General features: G+C 43.0%; 1 protein-coding gene across 1 annotated transcript in view; it reads right to left on the bottom strand.

Annotated features, from left to right (window-relative positions):
- LOC133765216 (rho GTPase-activating protein 20-like) overlaps positions 1-12,043 on the bottom strand; it is a 134,362-nt gene that overhangs the window by 82,051 nt on the left and 40,268 nt on the right. Inside the window, exons 12-15 of the mRNA XM_062198877.1 lie at positions 11,211-11,372; positions 6,668-6,774; positions 5,747-5,942; positions 4,424-4,574 (exon numbers count right to left, since the gene is read on the bottom strand). Of these exons, the coding sequence (XP_062054861.1) occupies positions 4,424-4,574; positions 5,747-5,942; positions 6,668-6,774; positions 11,211-11,372 (616 nt within the window). The remainder of the gene's footprint in view (positions 1-4,423; positions 4,575-5,746; positions 5,943-6,667; positions 6,775-11,210; positions 11,373-12,043) is intronic.

Raw genomic sequence — 12,043 nt, 5'->3', positions numbered from 1 at the left:
TACATATCATGAGTACAAGATGCAAAGACAGAATTCTTTTGGAGCCAAACAAAAGATTTTCTAAATTCATTGCAGGTATATTATTTTTATTGGAGTAGCACTATTCTACAAAACACTGGAGTTACGATTTGAGGTTGCAAATGTGTGAGGATACAGAAAATGAAAATCTTGGCAACCTGGAAAGTGCTGATTTGGTGTACGACTGTGAAACAGTCACAATGCCAGCAGAAGCAAATGGTTGTCTCAGTGTTTGTGCCTCATCAGCAATTTTCTTTCAAGGGAATCTGCCCTTCCAAGGCAGAAACTGAAGACGTCAAGCTAGTTAGGAAACACACACTCAAACATTTGTGAAAAAGAAGCTCTTAATGTCACATTAAAAGATGGGTAGAGAACATAAAATGAAATCCTAAGTAATTCTGCTAACTGGACACATCCAGTGTTCAGAATGAAGAGGTCAAAAGACAGATGTGGGCCCTGGCCAGCTCCGGCTCGGCATTATTTGCCAGTGGAAGATTTTGTTCAGTCACCACATCTTACACTGTGCCACACTCCAAGTGAAGTGTGAACTTTCATGTTGAAGGAAAAACAAAACCTATCATAGTGTATTTTCCAACAGCAGACCCTTCTCAACATCAGATAACTGGTAATGAAGTTATTCTGAATCCAAATATGATACAAGCACATGAAAGGAGACACATGCAAACATGCATTATGGGAAAATGCTGGGTGAACTTACTTTTGCTCAAGAAAAAAAGATTCCTATTCTAAATTCTCTCTTAGATGTTTCCTTTTTGTCCTTGGATGTCATTTTGAACTGTAATTTTCCTTCCAGAAATAGAAGCACAAGAAAAATAAAGGCAAACTGCATAGTCAGTGTTCCCATGGAAGCCAAGTCAAGAAAAATATGAAGTCAAAACCATTGCCTTAGTTTAGTGGTCACACTGGTCATTCTCTAGCAAGAGAGTTATCAATGGAGGAGTTCAATTCCAGTTAGGAAAATTATACATTTTGGCAAGTTGGTTTGTAGCAGACGTTCAAGGCAGTGCAAGGAAGATTCAAGTGCATGCTTAGGAACCACGCCGGTTGTTCTCTTCAGTAACTCAGAAGACAAGGTTCAGAAGGCATGCACACAGGCCCCCAAAACGAGCGATGGACCGACAGCCCGGCCCACCGGGATCCTCCCCCGACACGGAGGGGGGAGGTGCGGGCCGCGGTAGGGCCGAAAGAGCAGCGCCTGGTCCCCACCGCGGGGACCGGCAGACCGACCAGCATGCCTACGCTCCCCCCCCCCAGCAGAAGGGGCAGACGGGGCACACGGGTGGGGCACGCCACCCAACGCACTCAGCACAGGAGGGACGGCAGCCAGGGGATAAGGGTACCCCGTCAGAAGGCATAGCCTTTTTGCCAAGTGGAGGGTTTGGGTCAGTCACATTCTGTGACATTGGGTCAGATTCTCATGTTGGTTTTACTGATTCCACTGTGGAAAAATCTAAAGCTGTCTTAGAATATGTTCAGAAAACAGACTCATCTCAGTGTAAGATACAAGTAAAATCAACTCTGAAATCTCAACTTCATGTACTCATAAAGGGGATTTTCCTGAGGTTTCTGAGACCTCATGAAGAAAAGAAAAAGAAAACATACTGGGGGCAGCCAAAATAGCTCAGTTGGGAGAGTGTTAGACTGAAGAAAAGGAAACTAGATATGATGAGAACCCACTGCACAAACTGAATCATCTTTAGAATTGTTACTAAGAGAGAGAACAGATTTCATGTATTTCACAGCTACAGTTCTAAGAAGGGAATCATAATTCTCCCCTCCCCCTCTCACTCTCTCAACCCCCTCTTTTCTTCCCTACTTTTCCTTTAATTTTTACAAAGAAAAGCTTTCAGTCCACTCTACAGTCACAGGCTTAATTTATCACTAACCATATAGTCAACAAGTAACAAAGTAGGAAGACTACAGTTCCACAGAAGTATACACAAGGCCTAAAAAGCACAATCATATCACAAAGTATCTGTTTTATTCCTAAGTATTTTTTGTATTCTACATCACCTGCCACATAGCAGAGAAAATAAATATATTTGTCTTTTCGGGACTGGCTTGTATCATCAGGCTTAATGGTTCCCACTTGTACCCATTTCTGTGCAAAAGACAGGATTTCATTCTTTTCTTTTTATGGCTGAGGAGTATTCCATAGTGTGTATATACCACATTTTCTTAATTCCATTATCAGTTGATGAATATCTGGGTTGAGTCCACATCTTAGCTGTTGTGCATTCAGCTGCAATAAACATGGGGGTACAGATGACACTTCACACGCTGATTTCATTTTCTTTGGGCTAACTCCCAGGAGTGGAATGGCTCAGTCATATGGTAGATCTACTTTCAGATTTCAGAGGAATCTCCATACTGTCTTCCATAATGGTTCTACTAGTTTACATTCCCACAAGCAGTGGGTTAGGGTACCTTTTCCCCACATCATCACCAGCATTTATTGCTTTTTGATTTTTGGATGATAGCCATTCTAACTGGGCTGAAGTGAAAAATCATTGTGGCTTTGATTTGCATCTCCCTGCAGACTAGCGATCCTGAGCCTTTGTTCACCTGTCCATTGGCCATTTGAATATTTTGAGCAAGAAAATTCCTTTCTAAATTCATTTCAGGTGTTTTGTTTTTATTTAAATTCCACTTATATACAAAACATGGGAATGACTTTAAGAGGTGCAAAAAGGATAAGGACAGAGATACTGAAAATCTACCTTGAAAATCAATGATTGAATTTTGCAACTATGAGACAGTTACAGAATAACTGGATTCAAAAATGTTTGTCTTAGGGTAGGTGCCTCATGGGCAATTTTCTACCAAGGAATTCTAGCCTTCCAGGAAAGAAACTGAAGATTTCAAGCACCTTGATAACAAGGTGCAAACCTTTTATAAACTATCCTTTAGCGTTAGGTGAAAGGAAATTTAGGGACATTTAAAGGAAGCACGCTCTTGGTACTCTTCAGTAACGCAGATTGCGAAGACAGAAGACACAGGTGGTCCCTTTACAAGCTCAGGCTTGACTTCTGTCTCCACTGGAAAGTTCTGGCCAGACACCATACCTTTAATGGGTTCAGACTCCGGTGACAGTGTCATCTTGTCCATTGAAGAGAAAACAAAAGTAGTGTTAGTATATTTTCAGTCACTTTCCAGTATCTGATTGCAGGAGAAGAATTTGTTTGAAATGTAAATATCATTTGCTCCCAATGTGGGTTGCATAAGTTCTGAGACATTATCAAACTAAGTGTATCGAAGTATGTCTCTGAGAAAATGATGCCCAAGTTGAATAATCATTGTGAATCAAACCAATTCTTGTTTTGAATTAAAAGTTTGAGGTTTAATTCTTGAAATCATTTAAATGAAGAATCTTGTACTTTGGAAAAGTACCCATCAGTTTTCCACAGGGAGCCAAGGATAGAATAACATCATTGACTCATATTGGAGATTGTCTTGCAGTTTCTGAGACATCATGAAGACCAGCTTATGAAAGAGCAATTAATGAAAAAAATGTTTTATAGATGTACTACTTTCTTGAGCAAAACAAATCCCTATCCTATATTTATTCTGAGGTTTTTCTTTTTAACTTTGAGTACTATTTATGTACACAACATATAAAGATGACACATTGGTACATGAAGGCACCAAATTTGGAACACTGGGAAGAACATGAGGTCTTTTCTGTTCATCCCTAACACTGTTCCCTTTCAAAGGGTTTCAAAGAGCACTGGGACTTGGGATGTGTCAGCTACCACAGAGTACCAAGGGGAGAGAAAGACAACCGGTAGTGTTGCTAGTCTCGCCGATGCTTCAACAGGAACACACTGATTATGTGTGAGAGAGTAATTCAGGAAGTGTATGTTGCAATGCATTTCAAAGTATGAACTTGTCTATGCACACACTGTTTCTGGTTGTATCATAAATACCTATTATGAAAAAGTGTGCATTCATCTGAATATGTTTAGCAGCCAAGTCACATACTACTTGAAGTCCATGTTTCCTCAGCACAAGAGGCACTCATTTGTAAGGGCTACACTTAAATTTGGTTAGAAAATGGATCCGTAGACTATATCAACACATGATCTCTCCGATGCACACATTATTTGCAACAGTGGCGTGGTAAGTCAAGTACATCATCTTATCTGTCCTTTGGTCTCAGGACACCATAAAACCTCCTGATCTGCGCTACCCTTGTGAAGACAGAGCAGGTGGCGTCATGGGAGGGGTGGCATTATTCTTGGGGTTAGCCCTGAGCTACAGGACATCGCTCGAGCTTCTCCCGTGACACCTGGCAGGCTTGCAGTCTGGTTCTTAGCAAAGCAGTGAAATTCTCCCAGAGAACCTGGCACGCTGGCCCTAAGATCCCACCTCAGGGAACTCTCACCTAGGCCGGCAGCACTCTGCCCCGCAGTGGCGATGACTTGCCGGCTACTCTCTCCAAAGTTTCTTTTGGAATTCATACAGCTCTTCTTAGACTTCTGGTCATCTCCAAATATTCTGGGATAACTTGCAATCATAAACTCCACAAGGGAAATCTGTGACACAAAAGGGTGGACATGGGGTGCTCTTTTCCACTTGGTCTGTTTAGGAGCACAAGTCCTATGTGAACCGTGAACATCACGAAAATGTGAAATTCTGGATTCTAACAAAAATTTGCACTTGACATTAACACATACGAGCCAATTTTATCTCCTAAATGACAGTTACACTTTCAAGAATACTATGTACCTTGTCCAAAAACACTTCTCATTAGAAGACCAACATATCTTGTGGCCTAGTTAAATGGCTAATATTTTGATATCACTTGCTTCTTTGGCAAAAATAGGATAACTGTCAGTTAACCTATGCAGGATGTTTGAAGTGAAGATGTAATCATTCCACACTAAAACATGTCAAGTACTCGAGAGAAGAACACATGTGAAATGTGCTTCTCAAGTGAATTATCTTAAGCTTGAGAAGCAGAGTTTCTTTGTGGATCCTTTGACGTGAAAGGAGTCAGTGCAAAGAAACTGTTTGCTTGGTTAGCTGAAGTCTCTCCACCAGCATGGCTCTGCCTCAACCCAGCATTACATTCTGCATGAGCTTGAGAAGAGCTGTGAGTATACTGGAGATGTTATGGGCCCACTACAATGCTCCAGAAACCTTGATTCACCTTCACATTCCAGTAGCAGAGATGAAATTGTACACAAACATTTCTCTGAATGAGCCACAGCAGGTGGATGAAGGTCACTGGTGGAAGGAGAAGTGTGCTCATCTTGCCCAAGCACACAAGGCAGTGTCACTGCTGACCACTACTGACCACTATTATCACCACTGCCATCACTCAGCTCAGGAAGCCATGAAGAAAACTTGGTTCAAGTTTGCATGGCTCTCAGTGACAGAGACAGAATTGCACCTTAGATTGCCCAACTACCAAAACTTGGTTTCCTTCTATCATGTTACATGAGCTTCTTCTCTCTCCATGTTTAAGTCATATCACTCTTCTGTTTCCTACATAGGAAAGAAGTAACTCACTGCTATCAATTTCCTGCATAACACCCCACCCTTCCACAATTCCCAATACAGAATAAGTGACCTGACACTGTAAAATGGAAGTCTTCACGGTTAAAAAAAAAAAAAAAAAAGGCTCATCAGAATGCAAATCCTGACTTTCACTTTCCCAATGGGACTGTGCTCCTCAACACATACAAACAGGGTACCTCATTACCTTTCTCCTCAATTCGCCTTCGAGGGCTGGGCTTGTTGAAGTAGATCGCCAGACACACAGAAGGCTCGGGGTGATGCACAAAGCTAACTTTGATGTAGTCATTTGATTGTATGATGCATTACGTGAGATTGCATATAATGATGAAAACAAGTGTCTTAGGACAGCTGCGTTAGCTCTGGGCAGATGGGCTAAAAGCCTAAACACAAAAAAATGGAGTCTTATAACAAGTCACATAATCCAATGAAAATACAGACAAAAGGAGCTGTAAGTCTTAAAAAAATTCCTATGATTTTTTGCTGTGTTTTCACTTGGGATAACTCTGTCAATATCTAATTGAACACAGGTATATTAAAAACAGATGTTGTGTTACAGAATGTTCTCAGGTGAGAGCTTACTGAGGAAATTCAACAGCAATTAATTGAAAGCATTGCCCTTCTTTGAAAGGTAATAGTGCAAGAATGCTGCCTCAAGCCAAGAGTCTAAAGTAGTGATGGAACAAACACATCCCAGGCATGAATGTATACAAAAGTGCTTGACTGACTTCAATTCCATAAGCACACACAGAGATCTCCACTTAGTTGCTCCTGACAGTATGACGGTCAGACCCGTGGTCAACTGTTCTTGTACCATGTCTCTGACACCAGCAGGCTTCCTCCCCACCAATGTCATACATTCAGAATGTGTACAATATCAACAACTCGATAACAACACTATTTGGGGAGAAATAAGAACTCAATGACAATGGTAGAGTCTACATGTCTTCTGATTCTGGCTGTGGTGTGTGGGACTACAAGAACCCTCTTCACAATGTGCACTCTTTTAGTGGTTCATGCTCGAGAGCAGAAGAGAATCTTTTTCTCAGACTATGTCGGTTGCTTTCTGAGGCATGTCTGGAGTACAGTACCAATTATATAGAATCACCTCTGGATGTCTCTGGCCTCCTCGTCATTGCCTTCATCAAGAACATTCAGCCACTGATCATAGAGGTCAGCTGAAAACAGGGTGTTAGGAAAGGCTCGAAGGCAATCCTTATAGAGATTAAAAAAGAAGTTATATCAATTTGTTGGCAAGTATAGACTGGAGAAGTTACAAAGAAAACATGTAATTGCAATATTTCATTTAATCTCCGCTTTTTCTCTAGACGCTCAAACTGTGACCTCCATAGAGTTTGGCCTCTCATTCCCACCATTGTGTACATGCAGAAACAGGTGCTTCAATTTCTTCTGACTTTCTTCTGACTTCTCAGAGTCTGAGAAGTTTTGGAAGGGAAGAAAAACCTCATCTTATTGTCTCAATCATCTTTTGGGGGGTAGTTATTATGGCATAGTGGATTTATCTGCTGCCAGGGATGCCATCAACTCATATCAGAGGGTCCCTTCAATTCCTGGCTGCTCTACTTCTGATTCAGCACACTGCTGAAGTGCCTGAGAAAGCAGTGGGTAACTGCCCAAGTACTTGGGGCTCTGCCCTATTTCAGAGACCTGAAACAAGTTTTGGGTTCTGGCTTCAGGTTGGCCCAGCCCAACCTGGGCCACTGCAAAAAACTGGGGAGTGAACCTACATGTGGAAGATTGATATCTCTGTATGAGCATGTGTGTGTGTGTGTGTTATTGTAAGCTTATTTATTTATGTAAAAGATGGAGTTGAAACACACACACACACAGAGAGAGAGAGAGAGAGAGAGAGAGAGAGAGAGAGAGGGAAACAGAGAGAAATCTTCCATACACGAATTTACTCTGCAAATGTCCACATTGAATCCACAAGCCAGGAACTCCACCCAGCTCTGCTATGTGAGTGGCAGGGACCACAGTATTTGGGCCATCTTTTGCTGCCTTCCCATGTCCATTCGTGGTAAGTTCAACCAGAAGCAAGCAGCTGGGACTCAAATCAGTGCACATATAGGTTGTCTGTGTTGCAGGCAGTAGGTAAATGCACTGCGCTACACTGCCAGACCCATACGCGTCTCTTTCTATCACTCTGCCATTCAAACATATAAAACAAATCTCTATAGTCTTCTTTGCCTATATTTTAGTAAAATAGTACAAACTGACAGATCTGCTTATGGGTCATCCTAAATCATATTATGCACTGAGGACATGTAAACATACATACTTCACATTTTGATTTCAGACTAATCCTTTTAAGTCTTAGCAGCAAAGGTTCCGAACCAAATGAACTAAATATACACACGTGTACTCACATAAAATAGGAAGTAAGGACTGGACATTTTGACTATGTCTGTTCCCTGGGGCAAAATACTCTCCTAATAGCCTCATTCGACTTTCCTTTTCACTAGCTCATTGATCAACTCTTTTTTTTTTTTTTAAACAGAGTGGACAGTGAGAGAGAGAGACAGAGAGAAAGGTCTTCCTTTGCCATTGGTTCACCTTCCAATGGCCGCTGCGGCCAGTGCGCTGCGACCAGCGCACCACGCTGATCAGGAGCCAGGAGCCAGGTGCTTCTCCGGGTCTCCCACAGGGTGCATGGCCCAAACACTTGGGCCATAGCAGAGAGCTGGCCTGGAAGAGGGACAACCGGGACAGAATCTGGCACCCCGACTGGGACTAGAACCCAGTGTGCCAGCGCTGCTAGGTGGAAGATTAGCCTATTGAGCCACAGCGCCGGCCTTCTTTTTTTTCTTTCACAGGCAGAGTGGGTAGTGAGAAAGAGAGACAGAGAGAAAGGTCTTCCTTTGCCGTTGGTTCACCCTCCAATGGCCGCCGCGGCCAGCGTGCTGCGGCCGGCACACTGCGCTGATCCGATGGCAGGAGCCAGGTACTTATCCTGCTCTCCCATGGGGTGCAGGGCCCAAGCACTTGGGCCATCCTCCACTGCACTCCCTGGCCACAGCAGAGAGCTGGCCTGGAAGAGGGGCAACTGGGACAGAATCTGGCACCCCGACCGGGACTAGAACCCGGTGTGCTGGCGCCACAGGCGGAGGATTAGCCTAGTGAGCCACGGCGCTGCCCTTGATCAACTCTTCACAAATATAACCAGACGATGGTGGGATTTATATTTCCAGTTCATATCCCGTTGCTAGCTTTCTTTCCACTGGTCTTACTATATGGCCCATGACACGTTTAAATAGCAGTGAGTGTAGGAAATGCCTCTCAGTAAGTGTTGTGTTCATAATCCAGACATTGCTCGCTCATTCTAGTATTTCTTCAATAGTCATTTATGTCATATCCAGTTTGGACTACTGGGGATAGAACAGTGAAGAAAATGGACAAAATCCAAGCCCTCTTATACCTTGACTATGTCACTCGTGTCCAATACTCTCCCACTGTAGTTACAGCCTTCGACTGTTTCCCAAGGAGTATGTCCAAGATGTGTGGAGCTCTGAATGATGTGGAAGTCTGGGATGGTTCAGGAGTAGCTTTGTCTGCTGAGTACTTACTTCCATGCATGTGGGGTATGTGTCCTCTCTTGGCTTTCCCTGTGCTGCAGGATGAATAGACGGGGCATGTTGTGGAAGCCACACTGTGAGCCAAGGAGAATATGTGAAGACGATTTGCTGTTGTACCTCTGCTTCTAGGTAGCTCAATGGCAAATTCAACTCGATGATTGCATTTATTTTTAGCCTGGACCAACTCTCCAGGTGATTCACATGGTATTTATCAAAAATCAGACTCCAAAGTCCTCAGAGGGGTAAACCCTATATCTTGTTGGAAAATGACATCAACTTCATGTACAACACAAACAACACAAACATGTGACTGTCTAACCTAGTGTATATTTTTATGATTGAGTGATGTACGTGTGGGCCTGTAAGTCATTACAGAAGTGTAACCATTTAACATGTGGCCAAGCATTGATGGAGGGTAAGGAAAGAGCAAGTGTAATGAGTGTTTCGAAGAATGTAAGGATACTTTTTGTAGTGATTACGACATTACCAGATTTTTGTTTCAAGCTGTTGAAAATACCAACAATTCAATTTTCCCTCATAGAAATGAACCTGGATACTTGTGATTTTACCATATAACTTTGAAATACATGTGTATTTTGCACCACCTTGGTTTTTCGAATTCTTTGCTCGGGGCTGGCACTGTTTTGCAGCAGGTTAACGCCTTGGCCTGAAGTGCCGGAATCCCATATGGTATGGGCACGGGTTCGAGGCCTGGCTGCTCCTTTTCCAGCCAGGTTCTCTGCTATGGCCTGGGAAAGCAGCGGAAGGTGGCCCAAGTCCTTTGGCCCCTGCACCCACGTGGGAGAACCAGAGGAGGCTCCTGGCTCCTGGCTACAGATTGGTGCAGCTCTGGCCATTGCAGCCAATTGGGGAGTGAACCATCACATGGAGGACCTCTCTCTCTCTCTCTCTCTCTCTCTCTCTCTCTCTCTCTCTGCCTCTCCTCTCTCTGTAATTCTGACTTTCAAATAAATAAAAAAAGAAAATTCTGTGCTCAATGGGCAGAGGCACAGAGAGCGAGACACACATGCACATACACACACACTGTTCATGAATGAGGAAGAGAGACAGAGAGAGATCCTACATAAAGGAATGGCTCCAAAATCCAGTTCAGACCCTGGTTGAAGCCAAGAGCATCATCCTTGCCTCTCACATGGGAGGCAAGAACCTCAGTACCTTGGCCATCTTCCACTGCCTTCCCAGATGCATTGACAGGATGCTGGATCAGCAGCACAGCAGCCAGGACTCGAATTGGTGCTCTGATATACGACGCCAGCATTCCAACCCCCAGCATACCCTGCTATGCCACAACACAGGCCCAACATTTTAAAACTTCTAACGTAGCTTTGCCTGCTGCAACACTTTCAAAGTCAGATTTACAAGCTGAGCTTTGTGCTGGGGCTCGTTGCTATGTAACTATAACTATGAGTATTGGCTTAAGTACAATGGAAATGAACATAAGATGCCAACAGTAGTCAAAATGAAGGCAGCTCCAAATAGCAGAGTCCTGATACCACGTGTGAAGCAAAGGCATAAGAGACAGGGGAAAGAATGACAATGGAAAGAATGGAATTTTCTTGGCATTTATGTGTATGTGTAATTCATTTTAAAAGCAATGTTTGCTTATTGTGGAAAACACCTAGAATGGTTTTCAAAATTTCAAATAAAGTTTCTTTGGGAAACTCTGATGTCATTAGGAAGACACTGTCAAATCTGGCAAACGCAGGAGATTTGTACTGGCCAAAATTCTATATGAATAACCAGGGTTTATTTGGAAGATGCTTGGGCAATTATTAGGAACTATGCTAGCATAATTCTGCATGGAGCATTCAGATGAGGACAGCAAGCATGGAGTCTGAAGACTGGGGAAAGCTATCTAACAAGCAGAGTCTGTCCAATGAAGGGAGTAGCTGCCTACAACCTGGACATTCTGATGTGTTTTTCAGTTTCTCAGGCGCTTAACTGATTAGGCCTATTACTCTTCTTGAGATGTCACGAGGAATGAAACCCATCACACAGCTTCCATATTGTGCATAGATGATGCCAGAATCCCCCTACCTTTAATAGTGTTGCTAACACAAGTGGCGATTCATTGCCCCAGTCGCCTCTATCTCCTGTATTGAATCTTTCCTTCAGGGCTATAAATGACTTTAGGTCACCAACTATTTGAAAAATATTCTCTGTCTTTGGCCCTTTCTGCTTGATAAGGCGGATCAACTCCTGTGGGAAAGAAAAAGGAAAGCTAATTAAAGGACATTTCATATCCACAAGCCCAGAACAAAAGCTAGCCCCTGTAAAGAAGAGTATGTGAACTAATACAGCAGGAGCTGAAGTGAGAGAAGAAAATTTGTTTCAGTGTCTCTAAATACATGTTCGACCCATCCCTCTGATCTGTGTCCACCCACTAAATTGTTTTGAATGCTGGCTTTAACCTATTTTCATTCTCAAGGAATGGAACTTTTAAACCAAACTTCTCTGCTTCAAGCTTTCAGTGAATCACTCTCTCCTGTTTCACCACGCTGTTCTCATTATTTCCTAGTACTGATGACCTTGCCCAACTAGGAAAATCTCATTGCCACACTTGTTGACTTCCATGTCCTTCTGCCCCATCTTCATGCCAAGAGGGGAACAGGAGTGTCACAGTCAGGTATCTCCAGGAATTTGTCACCTATTAGGTCCCTTACTTTTCATGAGACCTTGGGCATAGTACATTACCTTTCTCAAGCTTTCCTTTTATCCATGAATGATGTCACAGTGATGAGGATCCTAGCAACTCCTTCAACTTGTGAATGCTGCAAGGGCTGGGCCACCATCTAGCATGGAACTAACTTGATACATTCCTCCCCACCTAGCATAAAATGCCCTACATCTAGCATAGTGCGTGTAGATGT

Source organism: Lepus europaeus, chromosome 8 (genome assembly GCF_033115175.1).
Source record: "Lepus europaeus isolate LE1 chromosome 8, mLepTim1.pri, whole genome shotgun sequence".
Taxonomy (NCBI): Eukaryota; Metazoa; Chordata; class Mammalia; order Lagomorpha; family Leporidae; genus Lepus; species Lepus europaeus.
The sequence above is the reverse complement of the archived record's forward strand: the minus strand, read 5'-3'. Positions and strand labels throughout refer to the sequence as shown.